General features: G+C 41.4%; 1 protein-coding gene across 1 annotated transcript in view; it reads right to left on the reverse strand.

Annotated features, from left to right (window-relative positions):
* LOC124620281 (probable glutamate receptor) overlaps positions 1–26,464 on the reverse strand; it is a 185,506-nt gene that overhangs the window by 139,876 nt on the left and 19,166 nt on the right. The window contains exons 3-4 of the mRNA XM_047146949.1: positions 14,137–14,316; positions 6,915–7,117 (exon numbers count right to left, since the gene is read on the reverse strand). Coding sequence (XP_047002905.1) covers positions 6,915–7,117; positions 14,137–14,316 — 383 coding nt within the window. The remainder of the gene's footprint in view (positions 1–6,914; positions 7,118–14,136; positions 14,317–26,464) is intronic.

The following is a 26,464-nucleotide window of genomic DNA, read 5'->3' on the forward strand; positions in this document are numbered from 1 at the left end:
CGATGGTCGAAGCAGAGAGGATATAAAATGTAGACTGGCAATGGCAAGGAAAGCGTTTCTGAAGAAGAAAAATTTGTTATCATCGAGTATAGATTTAAATGTCAGGAAGTCGTTTCTGAAAGTATTTGTATGGAGTGTAGCCATGTATGGAAGTGAAACGTGGACGATAAATAGTTTAGACAAGAAGAGAATAGAAGCTTTCGAAATGTGGTGCTACAGAAGAATGCTGAAGATTAGATGGGTAGATCACATAACCAATGAGGAGGTATTGAATAGAATTGGAGAGAAGAGGAGCTTGTGGCACAACTTGATTAGAAGAAGGGATCGGTTGGTAGGACATGTTCTGAGACATCGAGGGATCACCAATTTAGTATTGGAGGGCAGCGTGGAGGGTAAAAATCGTAGAGGGAGACCAAGAGATGAATACACTAAGCAGATTCAGAAGGATGTAGGCTGCAGTAGGTACTGGGAGATGAAGAAGCTTGCACAGGATAGAATAGCATGGAGAGATGCATCAAACCAGTCTCAGGACTGAAGACCACAACAACAAGTAAGAAGCCAATGCAGTAGAGTACTCTCTGTAAAACCGAATTGGAATCTCATCAGGACCTGGTGATTTATTTATTTTCAACCCATTCAACTGCTTCACAACCCCAGAGATGTCTATCACTATGTCCTCCATACGGGAAACTGTACGAGACTCATAACATCGACTGCGATCAACATGCTCGACCACAACCTGCACCGTGGCACAAGCAAATTTGAGTTTTGCTCACAGATTTACCGAATAATAAAACGCCTGTGATATAGATCCATACCGATTGAACATGCACTAACGCCAGTACCTGATCTTTACACTAACGATTGGATCGCAGTTGATAACAGTGTATCGCGTGTTTATGAAATGCGCTCATCACAATGATTTGGTGGAATATTGTCATTGGGTAGTGATCGTGTGACTATTTGCAAGTATCCACACTCGCTGTCATCTGTCCTCTAATGCTGTGGCTAAGTGTGTTTCACTTCCTGCCATTTTCAACCGTGACGTCCTGTGAGGTGTACGTATTCATTTTACGAAACCCGTGCGTCGCAACTGTCGCAGGTGAAGGCTACTCGTGTTTGAATAACACTATCGCACTTGCTCAGGTTATCGCCGATATCATGTCTTGTTCACAAACATATTATACTTACACTTGCTACACAAAGTTTGGCCAAAGGATTTAGCTGCCTACATTTGAACTGTAAGCCTTACGTGCGGATGTGCCTAGCGACTTTCTAACTTTACGTTTGCACCAATAATTTTATAATTTTTGCACTTGTTCCTGGATGCGTGTGATGAACGTGCTGCGTCCGGCTTTTGGAGCGAGTTGCCGCCTGCCAGCTTGCGGGAACGAATGTAAATAAACTGTGCCACTGCCGGCACAAATTGTTCTCGGTCTTCGTCTGCTCTCTGTCTCGTGTTCGCATCGCACCGATGTCTACCACTGTTACCTGAAGCTGCCAAGCTCTGCTAATCCATTCAGCTTTCTTTTCAAGACGCACTGGCATCAGTCAGCTGACCATTAAGTTACAGGGGCCTCTATTCACACTCTCTCCAAAGCATATCTAATCATGATGGAATGATACGTAGTTGCCTTCGACTACGTTGTCATTAGCTAGTGGATATGCTGAAGGTCCCATATATTGTTTAATTTTAAACTGCTGTATTGTGCTTAAGCCTTGATGATTCATTATTCTGAGGTTTGACAGCATTCTACATGACGATGTTGTTGTACTGTTATGTGGCCACCTCTTTCCTAAGCACTGAACGTGCTTCCGACCTATATGTGGATACGCGCTGCTATGTCAAATGCCGCCAATTTGTGCTGTTAGTTATACATCACTGCCCTTTATGCAATTCCGATCTGGTCCCGGTAAGCTGTTACAGTCTTGTATTCTTGGGACAGTGGCAGGGATGTAAGCGGAATCGTTCGTGTTGTCTGAGTCAGTGATTGTTAAAATCCAGTCTTAAGGCCTCTACCGGATGTATGGTTGAACTTGTATTTCAGCATGGAATAAGCTTCTCTTACACGTAGGTGTACTGAGCTTCTGAAGAGTGTCCTTTCTCCTCATCTGACACGACGGTTTCGGGCCGTACCTCCTGCCCGGCGAATTCGCCGCTGAACCCTATGGTTTACACTCTTTTCAGTTACCTGCCTCGTACTGATTACTTCTATGTTGCACTCGCATTCTAACAAAAGCTTTGATGCTCACCCAGTATTTACCTATCAGCTATCAGATCGACTTAACACAAAAGCTGCCATCCTGCTCTCCAAATTTACATCGTTCCCAGAACCCTTGTTGCCAATTCAGTGCTGATTCAACAATCTTATATAGTGCGCAATACGAAGATTGGCTGTCAAGCTCTAGTTGGGGTGAAAAATCACCAATCTTGAGCCAATTCGAAAACTGTCCTTTACAGACATTTACACAATGCCCACAAATTGCTAACCGGACTTTATACTAAGCTTGGTGTCGAATCGGTTAGCTTGACCCCTAATTCAAGTTACGTGAATTGTCACTACGAGTATTCAATCACTAATCAATGGTATTAGAAACTCAATTCTGCTTGAATTGCAAACACTGATCCTGTTTTTTTGTGACAGAGGTACCCTCTTACAGGACCAACTACACAGAAAAAAATGCTTGATTCTACACTCATCAGCGGTAATCGATCTGAGGACCCTGTCGCCGAATATTCTTGAGACAGAGTTAGTGATCGTTGAGTGCTCGTACATTGGTGTCATTGTCTGTCTGCCAAACACTGGCTACTAACACCCTTAACGCCAAACATAGCTAATTACCTATAGCAAATCAACCATCATGTGCGTTTCCGATTCCATGTTAGGGTTGTGAGTCTGGACTTGTCTACCGTCGCCGTTGTAACTACACAACCTGCCCGTGTATTCAATTGACTACTACTATCTGCTATGTCGATTTCTACCTCCTACCCAGTACATCAAGATGAGTTGTGGCATTATATTTCTTCCTTTGACCACTGTCATTGTGTTGCCGTTACTCCGTTTTCAACCATCCCTGTAAGACGTGTTATTTGAACACGTGAACAATCTGCTGCATACACCACATCAAGCTGTAATGCTTGCAGAAATCAAGGTGTTGCCATTCTTTAACGACGAAGCAAAACTGCAGTGCGTGACGGAGAAAATGATGAAATTTGAACAAGCTTTAGCCAACGCTAAGCAACCTGAATCCCTCCGCCTTATGCGAGAAGTAATTAAAGTAGTTAATAATGTCTGTGAACAGTTACGCACCATCTGTGATGCCGTCTTGCTACGCCATGTAAGAAGAGAGTGGCTTAGTGCAGGAGGATCTGCACTTAAAACTGTATTTGGAACACCTGATCACACAGACGCCAATCCGATGGAACACACCTATACCCCGTGCCACTGCCCTTTCAAATAGTAATCACGATATGCTGATTCGCCAACACGTGCGACTTACACATTTAGAAGATAATCTGCCCGCCACCACACAACCGATTCGAACAGTCAGCACTAGGTTGATGCAACAGTATGGGAAACTTAGAAACGTTGTTACCCAAGACCTCCTGTTGGCACGTGACAATTTATTCAATCTTAACAGCTGCGCCAGAAGTGACATGAGTTGTGCACATTCTTCTCTACTACACTCACACACCTCATATAGACGTAAACGCCTTGCATACCACTATCCACCTGGGTTTAAAATATAAACTGAGTTCCTGCCTCTTTTTTGTGTTACCCAATGTCACCACTCGCCTTGTGGCGCCTTTACAAATGATTTACACTGTAGCACAATCTAACCTATGTTATTAGAGGGTGTCCGGGAAGTAGGAACGAATATTGAAGTGCTATAGAACATACAAAATTAATTAAAATGTAATGACTGTTGGGCTCCATAAGGTTCCCTTTCCGTGCCGCGACCGTGGAATATAAAATTATTAAGAATGCCTTGGCGACAACCTCCTGGTGCAAATAAAACTACTTACTACCTGCACCACATGTGAGTTTCCCTATTGTGTGGGAACCGTTACAAAACCATTACCTAGCACACCTATGATTTCTTAGCGGTTAGTAATGACCAGCAAACAATCGCCAGGGGCTGAGTTGCAACAATGTGTCCAAACCAAGAATTATTTGTTCAGATCTAACAGTTCGATCAGATGTATCCAATTATGAGACAGTCGCGGAAACATAATTTATTTATCTTGTTGCGAATCGATTTCGACTGATATCAGTCATCATCAGTGCATTTTTCTAACCGGTAGATAGAAATCTGCCAAGGACAGTACTTCTATTTATGGCATGTATCTATTAGAAAAATGCGCCGATGATGACTGATATCAGTCGAAATCGATTTGCAACAAGGTAAATAAATTATGTTTCCGCGACTGGTGGCTACATTGTTTATAATTTTTAAAATGTAATGTTTTCTTTATAAACACGTTAAGTAACTTCCCCAGTTATGCGTGAAAAATTATGTCCTCCATATCCCAAGGCCGCGCAGCAACGAGCAATGCGTTCATTGAAGTTCTCGATGACGTGTCCACAAACATCTGGTGGGATGCCGTTAATAATCCTTTTAATTTCATCCTTCAGTTGGTGTATTCTCCGTGGTTTGTTTGCTTACACTTATGATTTCACAAATCCCCACAAAAAAATCACAAGACGTAAGAACGCATGATCTCATAGGCCATTCCTGGTTGCCACGCGAAGACATAATTTTTTGAGAAGACTTTTCATTCAGCAGAGCAGTCACTTCACGGGATGTGTGACACGTTGCACCATCTTATTGAAACCAAAAATCGTCATTTTCATCAATAAGAGGGAAAAATCAATCAGAAAGCATGTGTCGGTTTCGGTCGCCGTTTACACTGACGGGAGTTCCCTCATCATTTTCAAAAAAGTAGGAGCCGATCACTCCTCCTGCCCAGAACCCACACCACACAGTCGTGCGTTGTGGATGCATCCCATCTTCCACAGTCACTTGCGGAATTTCGTTACCCCAAATTCTGGTATCCTGCTTATTGACGTAAACACTGAGGTGGAAGTGCGCCTCATCTGAGAAAATTACTCTTTTTGTGAAGTTCTCCTTCTCTGCTTGTCGAGCCAAGACCCACTGAGCAAATCGATGTCTTTTTTCATGGTTTGCAGGGTTTAACTTGAATCTTGTACGCATGCAATTTCAGATCTTTCGAAAGGATTTCATGCAGTGAACTTGGTGATAAATTCAGTCTCTGTGCTCGTCGGCGAATCGATTTTCTGACGCTTACGGTCATATTGTCACGCACGACAGTAATTTTTTCTTCTGTTTGAATAGAACACGGTCGTCCCGTTTCCTTAACGATTGAAACAGAACACGTCTCAAACTTCCGAATCAATTCCGAACTGGCGATTCGATTGGAGGAGCATTACGTCCGACTGTCACACGCAGTTATCGAAGGGCTACCGTGGAACTTCCACTGTTTTTGTAATAACTTTACTCAGTTGGCGTCTGCTTCATGACAAAAATAAACATCGAACAACATTGCTCACCACACAAAAGCTACCAAGCTACTAATGGGAAAGGGTCGTAGGTAACAAGCATAAAACAACCACGGCTGCCAACCGTCAAATGACAAAATGGCGCAAAATTCAAATTCGTCCTTACTTCCCGCACACCCGTTATTATACTGCTGCCCGTGTGGAAACCACCTGCCTTGACGACAACCTCCTGGTGCAAATAAAACTACTTGCTACCTGCACCACCTGTGAGTTTCCCTATTGTGGGGGAACCGATACAAAACCATTACCTGGCACACCTATGATTTCTTAGCAGTTAGCGATGACCGGCAAACAAGTGCCACTCTAACAGCGGCCGAGCTGCAACAATGTGTCCTAACCAAGAATTATTTGTTCAGATCCAACAGTTCGATGAGATGTATCCAATTGTGAGACAGCTTTCATGTCAACTGAGTTTCCTGAGCCTCTGTGCCCATGAAGTGTAATTATTTTACAGATCCCTACATTCATTCGTATCGGTAATGGCAGGCTGTACTCTGCGATTAGACCATTAACTATAGCACTGGTCTGCTGTGACCATACACTAGTACATCAAACACATCAGGTATTTGTGAACAGTAATGGACTGCTGTTTAATAGATCCCACGGTGCCGTTACCACATCTTCCTTTAAACTGTTCCCTCAGCTGGAATATCACTTTAACATTAATGTGAAGCCATTCCTGTTTTATCTGCCAAACCTACCTTTAGAGATGCGCTCACGTAATTTGTTGCTACCGCTTCTCAATACCAATGAGCACTCGTTATAATTGTTGGATGAGCTTATTACACAGGAAAACGACAAATTAGACATTTGTAATGGCGATAACTGAGTTGTTTCAGAATGAAAAGTCCAAGCAGCTATACAAGTGCTAACATTAAGCACTACCAAACAGCTCATATACAGTTTAATGGCAAATCACCGAATTATCAAGAAAAATCTGCTGACCAAGAACAGAAACCTGCAGTAACCTTCTTTTTACAGCATCTCACATTCAAAATTATTTACTTTTTGATAACACTAGTTGAAAAATGTATGTTCTATATTTTCTAGAAACTGTAGGAGGCATCATGTCCGGTCATATCAGTCTTTCAGTTCTTGTCTCCTATCTCTCTGACTTTCTCTCTCTCTCTCTTTCTTCTCCCTCTCTCTCTCACTCTCTCTCACACACACACATACTCTCTCTCTCTCTCTCACACACACTCGCTCTCTCTCTCTCTGTCTCATTATTTTTGATCCATCCAATTACTTTTTTCTGTCCATATCTGGATATTACATTTTGTGTACTTTAATAGAGCTACTTCATGTACATGAAATTAAAAAAGCGACGTTTACCTTGGTTTAACAACGCTGCAACAATGGCAAACGTTGCTGTTATTGGGTCCGCGCGTTCGCGCAGCAAGTAGTGGAAGAACCACTTGAGGATGCCCGTCGCTATCACATATACCAGCAGTGCAATCCAGACTCTTCCGTCAAACGGCTGCAGGTACGGCTTGAACATCATCTCTTGGAACTGCTTCTGAAAGTAAAACCTGCACCTGGAAGAAGACAACACGCTATCATGTTAACCTCGAAATGTCCCGTATTATCTATACCCACTACTTGCCAACTTATTTGATTTTAGCTTTACTATGAAGCGAGTTTTCCCGTCTCAGACGAGAAAGACAACCAAGTAAATTTATTGTATGTTCAGATGAATCATTTTATTTTGTGTCTTTGTTGCACTTGGCACGGTAACACTTTAGCCAGATGGTGACGATCTGACGACATTAATTGCAGCAGAATAAAGTACAATGTTTTTCATAAGTATCTTTAAGTTTTCAGAAGTCCTCTGCGCGAAAACTACGAGATATACCGAAATACGAATCGTTTCCTTAGATGCAGAGCGCACCACCAGGAGGCAGGCATGCCGCAGTACGCAGACAAATCGAGCGTCCCGTGTTGTCGCATCGAATTAGTTCACACCTGCTGATGGATCACGAATGAGCAGAATTCAAAAGCGGACTGCTGCTGGTGCCTTGTCAGGTAGCAGCAGTAGCCACTTCAAAGAAATTTCATGCACGTTTTGACGCTTCCCACGTCACGAATGTTGCCATATTCAGCACCTGCAATGTTAGATAAACACTTGGAGAGATGGTCTATCCACCGATATATAGGGTGTTTCTTTAAATGTGAGACAACTAAATATCTTGAAAACGACGCGTCGTACGAAAAAAATGTTATACGTGAAAAGTTATTATTAGTAAAGAGGACACCTATCAGTGTTACAATTGGCCACCTGGTAACCACCCCTCCTGCATCAGCGTGTCAACTTTGTGTTTATTGCATATTCGGAGGTTACGACGAAAATGCGTACAGTTTAGCAAACCGTTGTTACCCATTAGTGATAGATCGGTCTGTAATTGACAAATGTCAGGTTTGCCTATTTTTGCAATTAAGGACCGACGCATTTGATGCTGCATTTCACTTGCGATGTAATAAATGTAAATCTTTGCGTTCTAACGTTTGATAACAATGTTCAGGGTCACTTGAGGGTTGCAAATGTCGCTGTACAGCACGAATGAAACCCCTAAACATTGACATTTCTGGCAAACAAGCTATATGTATGGTACCATAGTTCTTTGTTACTATAGGGCTGATAACTTTATCTTGGAACTCTTCGATTTGGTCGCTGTTTGGATAGAAAAAACAACAATATGGGAATTGTGAGTCCGCCTTGATGCAAACCACTTTGTTGTTTGTTTACTTATTTATTCCCCAAACTAGTTTCGGCGACAGATATCCCCATCATCAGTGGGTTCTTTAAATCTAAAACATGCAGAAAATAGCATAGTTACACAAACACAGTAACACATTACTACATTTTTACTGTTCGTATTTGAAATATAGTTTTCTGTGGATACTTTCATACTACCTTATTTATTGTATGTTATGGCATGTTTTTATGAATTGTCGCTGTTTGCGGCATATTTTCTGTACTTCTTAAGTTGCCATTTTTTCACAGCGTACATCATGTCATATGCAACTCTGAGAGCGGCTGTTAGTAAACAAATACTAACAGGTGAACTTAACGTATGTCAGCCTTATACACTTGGGGTTGCGGAAGTGTTGTGGAATACAGTGTTGGAGTGTACTGGGCTGTTGCTTAATAATTCCTTGGACGGCATGTAGCTGATTCTGTACACAGAAAAACAAAACTTTCGCACTCTGTTTGTAATCCAGAGCATTACGCCATCTTGCTGTTCGTGTGTGTCGCGAGAGATGTATCACATGTTGCGAGAAGGCTATGAAAACTGTAACGGTAGTTACGACGACTTATGTTCCTTATTTATGTCTCTGTGTGTGATCGGGAAATGGTTCTTTTGCGTGTGTGACACAGAACAAAAAGCACACACACGCACGTGGACGTGACATTGCAAAGCGATATGTGGTGGAACGAGTACGTGAGAACTGTAGCAGGGAAGGCGAATGGTCGACTTCGGTTTATTGAGAGAATTTTCGGAAAGAGTGGTTCACCCGTAAAAGACACCGCATATACGACGCTGGTACAACCTATTCTTGAGTACTGCTTGAATGTTTGTGAGCCGTACCAAGTCCGATTGAAGGAAGATACTGAAGCAGTTTAGACACGGGCTGCTAGATTTGCTGCCGGTAGATTTGAACAACATATAAGTGCTATGGAGATGCTTCGGGACTGACTGGGGTGCTGTTCGTCATACATTGGTTCAAATGGTTCTGAGCACTATGGGACTTAACTTCTGAGGTCATCAGTCCCCTAGAACTCATCCATGCCCGAGGCAGGATTCGAACCTGCGACTGTAGCGGTCGCGTGGTTCCAGACTCTAGCGCCTATAACCGCTCGGCCACCCTGGCCGGCATTTCTGTACAATTTTCCATTGTTACAACCTCTCGATAGACTACAGTATCATCCGCAAAAAGCCTCAGTGAACATCCGATGTTATCCTCAAGGTCATTTATATATATTGTGAATAGCAACGGTACTACGACACTCCCCTGCGGCACACCTGAAATCACTCTTACTTCGGAAGACTACTCTCCATTGACAATGACATGCTGCGTTCTGTTGTCTACGAACTCTTCAATCCAATCACACAATTGGTCTGATAGTCCATATACTCTTACTTTGTTCAATAAACGACTGTGGGGAACTGTATCAAACGCCTTGCGGAAGTCAATAAACACGGCATCTACCTGGGAACCCGTGTCTATGACCCTCTGAGCCTCGTAGACGAATAGCGCGAGCTGGGTTTCACACGATCGTCTTTTTCGAAACCCATGCTGATTCCTACAGCGTAGATTTCTAGTCTCCAGAAAAGTCACTACACTCGAACATAATACGTGTTCCAAAGTTCTACAACTGATCGACGTTAGAGATACAGGTCTATAGTTCTGCTCATCTGTTCGACGTCCCTTCTTGAAAACGGGGATGACTGTGCCCTTTTCCAATCCTTTGGAACGCTACGCTCTTCTAGAGATCTACGGTACACCGCTGCAAGAAGGGGGGCAAGTTACTTCGCGTACTCTGTGTAAAATCGAAGTGGTATCCCATCAGGTCCAGCGGTCTTTCCTCTTTTGAGCGATTTTAATTGTTTTTCTATCCCTCTGTCATCTATTTCGATATCTACCATTCTGTCATCTGTGCGACAATCTAGAGAAGGAACTACAGTGCAGTCTTCCTCTGTGAAACAGCTTAGGAAAAAGACGTTTAGTATTTCGACCTTTAGACTGTCATCCTCTGTTTCAGTACCATTTTGGTCACAGAGTGTCATCCTCAGCAGCTTTAAAAATTTTCCCAAAACTTTTGGCATGAAAACGTATTCGCGATGTTTTCAACATACAACTCACATCTCACTTCCACAACCTCCCCTAATTGTAGCTCGCTCACACCCCATAGTCCATCGCTCTAGTCGCTCATACCCATCCACTTCCAGCTGCCCATTCTCACTCACTCACTCAGCCCAACTCATTGTCATTATCTCTTTGTGTCACTCTGTCACTGTCCCCTGTCTCACAGCCACAGTCCTCTCGTTCTATCCTACTTCTACTGTCTCCCCTCACTCCCACTGCCTCCTTCTTGCTCTCTCTTACTGCTACTATCTCATTCATTCTTTCCCACTGCTGCTGTCTCTTCTCACTATCACCCCTAGTTATTGTCAGAGTCTCTGTCTCTCATTATCACTTCTTCTCACCCACTTCCACTTTCTCCTTCTCTTTATTCCTGTCCCACTGGCTCTGTCTCTTTCACTCTTTTCCAGCACTGTTCTGTCGCTGTCAGCTGTATGCCACTGCCACCGTGTCGTTTTCTCTCGCACTGCCACTGTCTCCTTCGCTCTTCCTATACCACAACCACTGTCTACTATTTTCCAATATTTACTGCTTTTCCGTTTCATTCCCATCGCCACTGTCTCCTTTCTCGGCATAAAAAAGCGCTAATATGTTCGCATTCCAAAGTTTTTAGGAACATTTGTAAAGGTACTGAAGAAGGTAGAATGATGCAACTGCTGCCCGACTCTTCATTTCAGAGTCTTTTAATAAACAGGAGCATATTAGCTCTTTTTCTGGTCCAATAGGAGCATTTTTCCGCTGCTTCCCTTCTTTTCTCTGGTACAACCGGGCATGTCTGTCATATGAAAAGAACTTTATCGGTCAGTACAATTTTGACAGCTTACGTATGTGAAATTGAAATAACGTAGAAATGTGTAATTTTACATCACAGACCGCATTTTACGTGCACAATAATTTTGCCTGTGGTCCAGTTCTACAATATAGTGTTCCCAGAACCCTTCTGATGACAAAAGAGATACTTAACAACATATTTCTAAGTGCTACGTCACTTTATAAACTATTTTTTTGACACACACCGGCTTCTACTTTCGTATTTTACATGTAGAAGTAAGGTAACCTTCAACTTCTGTATCTTGAAAATGGATAAAGAAATCAAGGTTGGTCGAGATCTGGATCTTAGGAATACATCCTAAAAATTTCAGCCATTTGCTGTACATAGCTCTCTTGGTGGTGGTGGTTAGTGTTTAACGTCCCGTCGACAACGAGGTCATTAGAGACGGAGCGCAAGCTCAGGTTAGGGAAGGATTGGGAAGGAAATCGGCCGTGCACTTTCAAAGGAACCATCCCGGCATTTGCCTGAAACGATTTAGGGAAATCACGGAAAACCTAAATCAGGATGGCTGGAGACGGGATTGAACCGTCGTCCTCCCGAATGCGAGTCCAGTGTGGTAACCACTGCGCCACCTCGCTCGGTAGCTCTCTTGGAATCGAGGGCTCAGTTCTGGTTCGCAAAAACCATATTTTTCGGGATTTCTTAGGAACCGCCCATGAACTAAATGGTGCCTCTATAAGCGCCTTAATCCCTTCAGACCTGAATGTTTTCTAGAGAACGGGAAATTTTTCTTTATGTGATGATGCTCTCAGGTGATTCTTTAATGATTTTAGATGCAAGATTTACAAAAAAATATGTACCCGTTTTCAAAACATACTTTGTACACTTGGCTCGATTTTATGAACTAAAAAACTAATTACGAAATATTCAGTCGATAATTACCATGCAAAATAACGGTAACAATGAAACTTCCTGGCAGATTAAAACTGTGTGCCGGACCGAGACTCGAACTCGGGACCTTTGCCTTTCGCGGGCACGTGCTCTACCAACTTTTTCTTTTTTTTTTGTTGTTGTGTTTGGTCGTTGCGGACATCCTGTTCGAGTTCGATGGTTGATCCTTCCACTCAGTTTTTTTTTGTTGCAGAGGCCAACCGGCTCTCTGACCGCACATGCTGAGCTACCGTGCCGGCAGCAACTGAGCTACCCAAGCACGACTCACGCCCCGTCCTCACAGCTTTACTTCTGCCAGTATCTCGTCTCCTACCTTCCAAACTTTACAGAAGCTATCCTGCGAACCTTGCAGAACTAACACTCCTGTGTTGTTGATCAATGCCTGTATATTCGATAGAATAGACGGGGCGTGAGTCGTGCTTGGGTAGCTCAGTTGGTAGAGCACGTGCCCGCGAATGACAAAGGTCCCGAGTTCGAGTCTCGGTCCGGCACACAGTTTTAATCTGCCAGGAAGTTTCATATCAGCGCACACTCCGCTGCAGAGTGAAAATCTCATTCTGGGAACGATAACAATATTCCATTACCTACTGGAATATAGCGAATCAACCACGTCCGTGTATACTGATGACATGAGTTGCTGTGTACTGCTATGTTGACTTGCTGACATTTCCATAGAGATGTTCAATAGTTGGCAGCACTTGCGCACGGCGAAAACGTTGAAAATACACAAATGTGTACCTCAGGTTTCCATTGGGAAACAATACTTCTGTCACAGCTAAGACGCAGTGAAATTTAATGTACACAGTTGTAGCTAGTGGGTTTGAAAGCGTTAAGGAGCACTGTAGACCACATATAATGCAAAAGGACCAACCGACTTTCACAATTTGCCAAACTAGAGCAAGTGTGAAACATTCAAACTTTGGCCCCGTACTGTAGAATAGTTACAGTAAGACGATCCTCCTGCTGGGTATACAAATGGTCCCTAGCCCAAGGGCTATTCAAAACACTTGACCATATCTTCCTATCAACAGTAGAACCCGAGATATGAGCCCCGGACAAATTCCGTTTTCATGGGTGGCGTTTTGGAACATTCTCGTGTTAGGAAGCGCGTACTGTCGCATATGTTGTTGTTGTTGTTGTGGTCTTCAGTCCAGAGACTGGTTTGATGCAGCTCTCCATGCTACTTAATCCTGTGCAAGCTTCTTCATCTCCCAGTACCTACTGCAACCCACATCCTTCTGAATCTGCTGAGTGTATTCATCTCTTGTTCTCCCTCTACGATTTTTACCCTCCACGCTGCCTTCCAATACTAAATTGGTGATCCCTTGATGCCTCAGAACATGTCCTAGTAACCGATCCCTTCTTCTAGTCAAGTTGTGTCACAAACTTCTCTTCTCCCCAATCCTATTCAGTACCTCCTCATTAGTTATGTGATCTACCCATCTAATCTTCAGCATTCTTCTGTAGCACCACATTTCGAAAGCTTCTATTCTCTTCTTGTCTAAACTATTTATCGTCCATGTTTCACTTCCATACATGGCTACACTCCATACAAATACTTTCAGAAACGACTTTCTGACACTTAAATCTATACTCGATGTTAACAAATTTCTCTTCTTCAGAAACGCTTTCCTTGCCATATATATATATATATATATATATATATATATATATATATATATATATATATATATATATATATATATATGAAAGGAATTGAAAATATTTTACATAAACGAAAGAGGCCGAAATGTGAATCCCGTCTGTTGCGACTAGAGGAGTCGCGATTACCATTACATTTTTGGCAATTATTCCGCAAGTTAAAAGATGCATTGGAAGACTAGAAATATGAGGGGAGGGCCATTTGTTGGTGCAACTGGCCAACCGAGGCTTAACACATGACAGATGAAGAACAGAAAAGGATGAAAAAGAGAAATATGGACACGTTGGCCCCACAGGGAAACGCACCCAGCGTTGCGCACTGGCTGGGCGAAACTCAGCGCGTCGATGCGGTCCAGGCCGATGGTCACTTCGCAGGCAGAGATGTCGGCCTCCCTCCTCTGCAGGACGCCGATCAGCCCGCTCCACTCGGTCGAGTTGGGCCTGCGGTGACCGTAGGAGTAGCCGGGCAGAACGGAGAGAGTGTATCTGCGGGAAGAGTGACGCGGTCGTCATCACAAGTCGCACGAAATTTCTAAGAAATGGGCTAGGGGTTTTAGGGAGCACGTGCAGCCGCATCTCAGGAGTCATGGAGGTTATCTTTAGCAGATTAACACTGTGACGGTTAAAATTTATTTTGCATGTACTTAAGAAAGAAAAAGTCAAAAACTATCTTCCTTTGTAATAAATGATACACTTTCATTACCAAAGAAATTTTAAGCTACTGTTTTTGAAAATCGGTGAAGCTGATGTGCCACACGAACTTACCTACATGCCACACGAACTTACCTACATCCATGTTTTCATGTGAACTTAGGATTTCCAGAGATAAAGTTTTCATTTTGGATCGATTTTGTTAAGATAGCAAGTATTGAAGAAAGTTTAGCAGATCAGTACCAAAAGAGATGTATTCTACTGACAGTGGAAAACATGAAATATCGCACACAAGTTTTCAACGTAACATTTGAAGACGGTTTTGACATACCGCACACTGATATTTTCGACATTCTACGAAATATCTACAAACGAGTTGAATTACTGGGAAGTTTAGTAACGTTTCTCAAACTATATCTATGGTCTTAAGAAAACACACACTGTTACTGCAGACAGTCTTGGAACTGCGAAGATGATGATCTGATCTTATTTTCGTGAAACAGGTTCACTATGAACATACGCTGCGCCATTTGACTGGTCACAGTCACCTATACATCCAGCTCATGCTCTGCAGTATTTCTCTCCAAGTTCCGAAAGCATCTCGCTACTTGTAGCACTAGGCAGATGCGAGATGTAGACGTCCCAACGCTGAAAACTGCGTATTACTTTAGTGCGATATATGTGTCCCATCAGTCATGAAGGGGTTTTATCAATGTATATACATGTCAGAAATGCAGCACAAGAATATCATACACTGAAGAGCCAAAGAAACTGATACACCTGCCTAATATCGTGTAGGGCTCCCGCGAATACGCAGGAATGCCGCAACACGACGTCGCATGGACTCAACTAACGTTTGAAGTAGTGATGGACGGAATTGGCACCATGAATCCTGAAGGGCTGTCCATAAATCCGTAAGAGTACGAGGGGATGGAGACCTCTTCTGAAAAGCACGTTGCAAGGCATCCCAGATATGCTCAATACTTTCATGTCTGGAAAGTTTGGTGGCCAGCAGAAGTGTTTAAACTCAAAAGAGTGTTTCTGGAGCCACTCTGTGAGCAATTCTGGGCGTGTGGAGTCGCATGGTCCAGCTGGAACTGTCCAAGTCCGTCATAATACACAATGGAAATGAATGGATGCAGGTGATCAGACAGGATGCTTACATACGTGTCACCTGCCAGAGTCGTATCTAGATGTATCAGGGGTCCCATATGACCCCAACTGCACATGCCCCACACCATTAGTGAGCCTCCACCAGCTTGAACAGTTCCCTGGTGATATGCAGGGTCCATGGATTCATGAGGTTGTCCCCATACCCTTGCATGTCCATCTGACCAACATAATTTCAAACGAGACTCGCCTGACGTTTGCAGTCATCAACAGTCCAATGTTGGATGAGGCATAAGGCTTTGTGTCGTGCAGTCATCAAGGGTACACGAGTGGGCCTTCAGCTCCGAAAGCCCATATCGATGATGTTTCGTTGAATGGTTTGCATGCTGACACTTGTTGATGGTGCAGCACTGAAATGTGCAGCAATATGTGGAACAGTTGCACTTCTGTCACGTTGAACGATTCTCTTCAGTCGTCGTTGGTCCTGTTCTTGCAGGCTCTCTTTCTCAGCACAGCGATGTCGGAGATTTGATTTTTTTACCGAATTTCTGATATTCACGGTACACTTGAGAAATGGTCACACGGGAAAATCTCCACTTCTTCACTACCTGGGAGATGCCATGTCCCATCGCTCATGCACCGATTATAACACCACGTTCAAACTCACTTAAATCTTGAAAACCTGCCTCTGTAGCAGCAGTAACCGATCTAACAAATGCGCCAGACATTTGTCTTATATAGGCATTGCCGACCACAGCGCCATATTCTACCTATTTACATATATCAGTATTTGAATGTGTGTGCCTATGCCAGTTTCCTTGGCGCTTCAGTGCAAAAGAAAAGGGAATTCCGTGCATCGGAATCGTGAGAAAATACACACTTTAACAGCACATTTTCCATCATCTCGATATTTTATGCCGGTGCATTGGTATTCTGACTGTTTCTGTATCGATCGGATGTCCAACCCTGATGTTTGTAAACACGGGCACAGTTACCGTGAGCATTACCTGCTGTTGGAAAGCCGCACTCGAATCGACTGGAGCACATCTGTTGAAAGTATAGCACCAGTAGAGACGCATTAGAGACGTCTGTGGAACAATAGAGTGAACGTAGATCAAGTCACGAAGGAAAATCGCGACCAACGATCAGGTTGGCATCATCACATTGCATATAGTAGGCTTGTCAATCAGTGAAGTTGCTCGATGTGTCTACTAGAGTCAAAGTTATCTGGTGCAGACATGGAATCGCTTATAACTGACATGTATGATTGAAAAATTACACCACACAGGCCATTCGCGTTCGATAGGTGCATATGATGATCGGTACCTACGACTTTTGAGTCGAAGGAACCGCTAGCTGATCGCTCCAGAAATGAATAAGGCCTAAAAGATGCCATGTATCACATCAAACTGTTAGGAGACAATTGTATGATGCGACTCTCCGTTCCCGACGACCATGGCAAGAACCACGTCGTACATCACAACACCATCGACTTGGTTGCAGATGGGCAAGAAATGGTGCAGAATGAACGCCTCAGGACTGGTGTCGAATGTTGTGTACGGACAAAACTCGGACCTGTTTGTACCCTGACAATTGCAGACGACACGTTTGGCCAGAAACCTGGTAACATACAACACCCATGTGCAACAAAGAAGCAGTGGAATGATGTTCTCAACTGACTTTGTGTGGGGTCGCTGTACACCTCTTGTGGTTGGGGAGGGTGTAAGGCGTCCAGATTATACAGACCTTACATCAAGTATGAGACCCTCAGCAAATAATAATTACATGATATAAACAAGAGGCAATTGCAGTTAATTTCATGTACTGAAAACTAACAAAACAATAATTACTTAAAGTGAAACGAATTTTGGAGACGAACCGAGGAGGTGGCTAATGGCATCAGAAAACCCCATTTAACAAGAGAACGGCAAGTTTCAGCATAGAAAGGGATAAGGCCAGAACACTACATCATTCCTTTTAACGTAAATACGGCTGTGACCGAGGGTAGTGGCTGCACGGCATTAACAGGGTTAGGCTGCAACTCACCAAGAAAAATAAAATTCAACTCTAGCAAGACAGTGATTGCCTAAAGCCATACCGGGCGATGCAGATGCAACACAGTGGTCAGATTCCCATTAAATAAAAGCATTTTGAGAAATAAAATGGCTACATCTCTCTCTCTCTTCTCATGGTGGACCACTCAAGTGTGTGGAAAAATAGTGAGGGTGTTGAGAGCTTTACTTTCTGCAAAGTGAGCACGATATGCTTCATGTATCATGATGACAGATAGCAAAAAGGTTGTAAATTATTCCTGCGGGCAAAGAAATTGTGCATGTTGCTTGAATCCTTAGCGAGTGTGCAACAGCCACTATTTTGACTAGGGAAAGGTTAACATTCTACAGAATGCAGGAAAGTTGAGACTGAGTGAATTCAGTGAAGGCCAGTGTAGAGAATTAGCGTTTCAGATCCAGCATGGAAACAACACCATTGCAGATGCCACTTGGTAAAGTACCATCAGACATTAGGCCACAGTAAATGTTGAGTAGATTTTGCTCACTCCAACTTGCGTACACTTTGACCATTGAATATCACAAGCTTGTATACTAAACTACCCTCATATTGAGTACATGAGAGTTTTTTCTTTGGTTCAAAAAGTAAATTTATTCTCCACCAACTCAGTGCATTGATCAGCTATGACAATGTAAATGTAAATGAGCTGATGAAGATTTTTAATCATCCTTTCCTGTGATAAAAATTTTTCATATGTAGATATAACAATTTTAATAATTGTCAGTTCAACACGTCCAAGAGTTAAATATTTTGTTATTGAGTGTCAAAAGTAATTGAACATGATTGTTTTCAACTTCTTGGAAGGTTCTTAATGTTGAGCATTTGTTGAAACCACAGTTGTGTTTCACATTCCTGAGGGGAGTTGCATAGTTTTACACATTTTTATTAGGTCACTTTCTTGTCTGTTTGTATGTTCAGTGCAAAGTTTTCAGTTTTAAGCAAACTACTGGCGAGCTAGAGGTGGTAGGTAGGTGGTTAGTGTTTAACGTCCCGTTGACAACGAGGTCATTAGAGATGGAGTGCAAGCTCGGGTTAGGGAAGGATCGGGAAGGAAATCGGCCGTGCCCTTTCAAAGGAACCATCCCGGCATTTGCCTGAAACGATTTAGGGCTGGCGAGCTAGAGACCTGAAGCACCTGACAAAGCTCAGGACTAGATGACAATGCAATATTACCTCACTTTCATTCCTATTACCTTTCTTTAATGCCTGGTATGAGGCACAGGATACATTCCTTTTCTGTCTGTCTGCTTGGTAAAAAAATTTTAGTTGGTTTTAAACTAGCTTCCCAATGAGCTACAGACTTGAAACTTTCAAAATAGCTCATAACTGGATGGCAATGCAATATTACCTTTTTTTCATGTGTGTTTTATGGGGTAGGGCAAATTTTGTACCACTTTACCTGTTCCAGTTGTGACTGGGCTCAGTTCCATCATTTTTACCTCCATGGTTGCTTTGTAGGATATACATGAGAGAAGCAATATATTTCCTGACTCTGGTGAAGAGAAACTGAAAGAAACTAACATTTACCACATGTCTGTTGTCACATCATCAAAATAGTTGAAATTAATTGAAAAATTTCACACTGTCCAACATGATATCCTGCTAGACAAATTAGAATATGTCAGTAAACGAGGAGTGGCAACCTCAAACATGGTTTCAGCATATGCTCATGATTGATGATGCCATGAGCTCCAAGGACATCACAGCTGTCAGTTAGCACTGACAGCTCATCAGCACTTATTTCACTTAATAACAGCCAAGGAGTACTTGGCTGGAAGCTCATAGCATTTTAACCACTTGATGCAACTGGAAGCCTGTGGTCATTTTACTGAATGAAGTGTGTCCAAAGCACTCTGAACGTTCATTACTAGCTCTGTTAGATGAAAAAGGGCTCATTTGAAGGAGTAGTGAGGTTAGAAGTTTAGGAAAGGGAACCAACCAGTGTCTCCTCTAAGCCTCCAAAGGTTGAATGATTACAGTCTCAGTAGTAAGATAAGGGTACAGAAGAAGGGAAACGTCACTGATAAATGCTTCCAGTGCTGCAACAAGACTTTGGTGGGTTCAGGATTTTTGTGGAGGAACTAAAACTCTTACTACAGTGGTGGCTGATGTGTTTACCTCTCCAGGAGACTCACCTCAAAAACACTGATGCCTGCACAGAAAGGAAGAACTTGGTGGTGAGACGGATGATGGCCTAGTGACAGTATTTATCAATGACAAATACACACCAGTTTGCAAGAAACTGCTGAAATACTGTATGTGCCAGATAGTATGACAATATGCTTCCTACAATTTCCTCATAATAAAGCTCTGCACAATCAGGCTAAAAATCTCATCACATAGTTTCCTCAACTGTTTCACATTTGTGGATATTTTAATGCACATCATATGTTATGGTGCTCGGTCACAACATGCCTGCATGGTTGAGCTATTAGGGGCTTCTTGCTAGATCTATGTCATCTCAACATAAGGTCAGAACACATGCTTGACCACTGCAATTGTGTAATTCTCGGCCTCCAATCTATTCTTGTGATCTCCAAGCCTCACACATGCTTCTCAGTGGGAAGGGGATGAGGACCTGCACTCACAGCCTCTCAAGAAGCAAGGCCAAAAAGCCACTGTATTTAAAATTAAGGAGACCAAAAATATGCCATAGTTTGTGAAATTTGTCAGTCATTCTAATAAACCACCCTTTGTATGGGAAGCCATTAAGATGTCAGAAATGCCCTTTTAATGTAGTACAATAAGGAAACACATTGCAGGTCATAGATGGGAACTTGACTTTCACTATCACAGCCAGCCACAATACTAGGTGCATGCTGAGAGGGGTAGTTGGAACTTTAATTCCATCAATGATTAAATCTGATATGTAAGTAATATCCAAGGGTTAATTAATAATTTGACACCAATCTATAACTGAAGTATTTGATACCTTTGTGTACGTAATTCTGTCTTTGCTTTACAAGCTTATTTTTTGAGCAAAGTAATTGTTACGAAAAGGATAGTTGCTACTCACCATATAGCAGAGATGCTGAGTTGCAGTTAGGCACCAAAAAAAATACTGTCACAATTAACCATGATCCTTTTCATAATAACTATTGTTATTTAATATGTTGATTAGAGAAATTGCTGTATTGGAATCAAAATACAACATAAAATAATATTTTTGAACAAATTATGTGTAGTTAAGAATGTTGTAATAACAAATTATGAAAAATTGTTTGGTAGTGCAAATCTTGTTTTACTTGGAAACAGACGTTAATTAGTGAAGGTTGCATTATTAGACAGATATTCAGAAGAAATTTTTCTGAGTGTTTTGTGGATTTCTCAAAAAAATTTGTTGTTGAAAGGACCTGGACCTTGACATCAAGGACTATAAAGATGAGTAATATACCGGGTGATCAAAAAGTCAGTATAAATTTGAAAACTTAATAAAACATGGAATAATGTAGATAGAGAGGTAAAAATTGACACACATGTTTGGAATGACATGGGGTTTTATTAGAAGGAGAAAAAAAAAAAACAAAAAAAAACAAAAAAAAACAAAGTTCACAAAATGTCTGACAGATGGCGCTGGACAGCAAAACGTCAGTGACTGCACATGACAATCGTGTATAAAAGGAGCTGTAATGAGAGAGAGAATCAGATGCGCCAACAGTCGCAGCATGTTGACGTTACCTGAAAAGGCACTTTTAGTGAAGCTGTATTATCAGAATGGGTAATGTGCTAGTTCAGGGTTATGATCCTATCACCATAGCAAGGGGATTCGAATGGGTAAGGGTTCCTTGACACATTCAGCTGTGGCGAGAATGATTTCGAAGTTAGAAGACACGGGTTGTTTAGACAGTAGACCCTGTAGTGGCCAACCGAGCACAAGGCGTAATGCTGCTGAGACAGTTCAGGAAGAAATGGGGAAGTCAGCGCTCGTGCAGTCGCACATTGCACCGGCATTCCGTACACTACTGTTTGGTTGGCACTTAGGCGTACCCTCCGATGCTATCCATACAAAATCCATCGGCATCATGAACTGTTACCTGGCGATTTAGTGAATCGGAGGGCATTTGCAGTGTGAACGTTTCAAAAGATGGCGGAAGATGAGGAATGGATGAGTAACATGTTTTGGACCAACGAAGCTCGTTTCACGCTCCGAGGGTATGTCAACGCCCACAACTACAGAATTTGTTCAACCGAAAATCCTAGAACTGTAGTGGAAACTCCATTGCACAATGAGAAAGTCACGGTAGAGGTTGGATTTGCCACAGCTACCGTTATTGGGCCTTTTTTCTTCATGGAAATGCATGATTCTGGTTTTGTGGCTGCTACCGTGATGGGTGAGAGGTACGCCAATATGTTATAGAATCGCATCATCCCCAGCCTGACTGATAAACACCTGCTGGAACATACGATGTTTATGCAGGATGGCGCTCCACCCCATATTGCTAGACGAGTGTTAGATCTCTTGCGTGTGTCGTTTGGTGATGATCGTGTGCTCAACCGCCACTTTCGTCATGCTTGGCCTCCCAAGTCCCCAGACCATGCGATTATTGGCTTTGGGGTTACCGGAAGTCGCAAGTGTATCGTGATTGACCAACATCTCTAGGGATGCTGAAAGACAACATCCGACGCCAGTGCCTCACCATAACTCCGAACATGCTTTACACTGCTGTTCACAACATTATTCCTCGACTACAGCTATTGTCGATGAATGATGGTGGACATATTGAGTGAGCGTTTCCTGTAAAGAACATCATCTTTGCTTTGTCTTACTTTGTTATGCTAATTATTGCTATTCTGATCAGATGGAGCACCATCTGTCAGACATTTTTTGAACTTTTGTATTTTTTTGGTTCTAATAAAACCCCATGTCATTCCAAACTTGTGTGTCAATTTGTACCTCTCTATCTACATTATTCCATGATTTATTCAGTTTTCAAATTTATACTGACTTTTTGATCACCCAGTACTTATAAAAGCATTGGAATTTAATAATCTAACTTTCCTTTCCATTAGAGAAATGTGAACAAAGTATTTTTTCCAGTGGTTTAGTTTTGCATAGGACACTTTGTGCTGAGTGCATTAGATCTCTGTGAAACAATTTCTGTGGTTGTTGATTGGCAACAAGATCATGTGCATAGCCTGTATGTTATTGTTCATGTGTTGATAAAATATAAGTTTTACCTTGTCTCTACGCAATTTATCCACATCATTTTGCTGTGCTAAACTCAGAATCCTACAGCTTATGGGTTCATGGTGATGTGTTTTGTGCAAAAGTATGCAAAGTTTGTATAAAGTTGCATTGTCTGTACAGTGAATAAAAGTGACTGTTAAGATGAATACAACACAGGTACCACAAATAGAGCAGCTCGTAGGTTGTGAGAACTATGCAACTTGGAAATTTTCCATTGAGGTGTATTTGCATTTGAATGACCTGTGGGGCATCATAAATGGTACATTGAAATCTACAGAATCACGTTTTTCTGCTAAGTATCAAAAGTCAAAACTAATTATCCTTATGATTGGTCCAGTAAATTATGTTCGCATAGAAAAGGCTACATCAGCAAAGGAGGTATGGGGGCAAACTGAAAAACATATTTGATGATGGAAGTTTAACCAGAAAAGTAGGATTAACCCATGAGCGGATAACTACAAGATTGAACAAGTGCAATAAATGTGGATGAATACATGAATAAAATAATTTGAATCTCAAATTATTTGAGGAATATTGCTTTTGGAATTACAGATGAATGGGTTTGCACTTTGTTGTTAGTTGGACTACCAGAGAAATATGCACCTGTGTTTGGAAAGTTTGGAAATACCTTGACAGTGGATAGTGTGAAGGCAAAGATTCTACAGGGCATGAAAAATGAGCCAGTTTCTTATGATCCAAAGATAGAAATAGCATTGGCTTTATAATATAAATACAAGAAGAAGAAGAAGCCAATAAAATGTTTCAGATGACAGAGGATTGGACATTTTTCATCAGAGTGCAATGAAAGTTTGAGTATTCGTGAAAAGAAGCATGTTAATTCGAGTAGTTCTGAAAGGAAAATTACCCATTTGTTTTTATTCTTTTAGTGAAGCAAGTGACAACCATGCAGAATGATTTCTAGATCCAGGAACATTGTTGCATATTGTTGAAGCTCCATCAGTGTTCTATGATATTCACTCAAGGACTGACATTGGAATTTTCACAGTTGATGGGACTAAGTTAAAGTGTGAACTTTCATTTGCTAGTGAGTGGAAAAAAACAAATTGATACTGTTCATGATGTACATTATTTGAAGAATATTGCAACTAATATGCTGTTGGTAAGTGAAATATCAAAGAAGGGTAACACAGTTATCTTTGATGTAGAGGGAGCCTAAATAATTGACTCTTGTGCCAATATTGTAGCTGCTGCAACTAATGTAAAATGTATTTTCAAACTAAATACAGTTAAAGATGTTGCTGAAACTGGAAATCACCCTGTTTATACTGCAAAGAGTTTTCTGTGGCGCAGGAGATTTGGACATTTGAAATGACAAAGTATGGCCTCATTGAAGAATGTGGCAACTGCGATGTAAAACTCCGGAAAGAATAATACAAATGTGAGGTATGTTTGCAAGGGAAGCAGGCCAGAGCATCATTTAAATCAGATCTACAGAAGTCTTGCAACTCATTCACATATATCTCTGTCAACCTATGGAGAATAAATCCTTTGGAAGTAGTTACTATTTCGTGACATTCATAGGTTATTTTTCTAAGATACATTTACGCTTACTTCAAAGTACCAAGGATCAAGTGAGTGATATATTTGCTATTTATTGTAAAATGGTTGAAAGACAGATGGGGAGGAAAATTAAAATTATTAGATCAGACAATGAATCAGAATATGTAAATAGACAGTTTAAGGAATAGTTGAATGAAATGGGTATCAGGCATCAGAATGCCATTCACTACAATCCCTTACAGAATGGAGTTTGTGAACATGCCAACAAAACTGTTGCAGAGAAGGAAAGAAGTATGCTAAGTGATGCTGAACTACCTAAGTATTTTTGGGCAGAGGCAGTGTCAACAGTGGTGTATTTAATTAACACCTACTGAAGCTTTGGGAAACATGACACTTTTTGAAGTATAAACTGATGAGAAACTGGATCGAAGGCACTTAAGTCTTTGGATATGAAGCCATGGTTCAGATTCCAAAACCATTAAGAGGTTAGCAGGATACAAAATTACAGAAATATATTATGTTGGATACTGTGATGATTCAGAAGGATACAGATTTTGTAATCCTGTGACTAAGAAAATAATAAGCAACAGAGATTTAGTGTTTTTAGAGGATTAAAAACATAAAATAAAGTCAAAATATTACAGTAATTTAACAAAATATAAGGAGTAATAATGCTGAAGAAGATATGGAAACTAAAACAGGGGAAGATAAGGATGAAGAGCAATCTGATACACTACCTGATAGTGAAATTGAGGAAGAATATTCAACAGTGGAAGTCAATTTAAGGTGTTCTACTTGTATAATAAAACCAGAAAGATATCAAGACTACGAAATGTATCTTGCCCAAACCTTCAACAGTGAATCCACTGCAATAAATGAATCCTTGGCAAGTACCAATGCTCAAAGTTGGTCAGAGTTGATGGAAAAAAAATCATAATCATTTTTTATAATGATTCATATAAATGGGTTGACTTGCTTGAAAATAAAAAGGCACTAAGAACAAGGTGGTATTAAATATTAAAAATCCTGAGAGTTCAATACTAAAATTCAAGGGATACTGTCAGAAATAAGGGACAGATTGTCATGAGACCCTCTCACCAGTGGTGAAATATTTATCATTAAGATACCTTTTAACTCTTGCAGTAAGGGAAGGCCCGTTAATTCATCAGATGGACTTGAAAACAGCCTATCTGAATGGAAAGCTGGGAGGGGAAATATACTTGATCCTACCTAATGAAGTTAGAAGACCTTATCAATGGAAAAGAAAAGTTTGGTGTTCCAAGAAAGGCATGTATAGATTCAAAGGCATGCCACAGTCAGAAGCAGATCAAAGTATATGTTACAAAAGAAGCAGGAAGAAATTAGAATCAGGGCCATATGAGCAGATGATTTTTGTTTTTTACTTTGACCAACAGTGAAAATAAAGTGGATCTTTTTAAGAAAAACAGTTACAGTCAGAATTTAATATGTATCACTTGGGTGAAGTTAGTTGATACTTAGGCATGAAGATTCTAAGAAGTACCAACAGGGAAGAATTATGGATTGATCAATCTCTGTATACAAGAAAAATGATAGAAAAATTCAGTATGGAAGAGTGTAAGCCTATTTCTACTCCAATGGAAAATAGTGCAAAACTGTTACTACCTGATGAGGGCAAGAAATGTAAGGAAAGTGTACCCTATTTGGAAGCTGTAGGAAATCTACTGTACTTGAACCAGACTCCCGGACCAGACATTGCATTTGCCACAAATGCTGTAAGCAAGTTTTGCAATCATCAAAGAGAAAAACAGTGGATGGAAATCAAGAGTATGTGCAGATATTTAAAGGGAATTGCAGATTATAAAAAGGGAAATGTAAATTTAGAAGAGTTCAGTGATGTAGACTGTGGAAGCGAGCTGGAAAGCAGACCTGGAAGTTGCTTTAAAATAATGGGAGGATTGATATCCTGGTCATGTAAGAGACAGAGGACAGTTGCTTTGAGCACTGTGGAAGCTGAATATATGGTATTATCCTCCACTATTGAAGAAGCTTATGTATCAGAACACTGATGGGTGAAGTAGAATGTCTTACAAAAATAAAACCAGCTGTGACATT

Source organism: Schistocerca americana, chromosome 6, assembly GCF_021461395.2.
Source record: "Schistocerca americana isolate TAMUIC-IGC-003095 chromosome 6, iqSchAmer2.1, whole genome shotgun sequence".
NCBI lineage: Eukaryota > Metazoa > Arthropoda > Insecta > Orthoptera > Acrididae > Schistocerca > Schistocerca americana.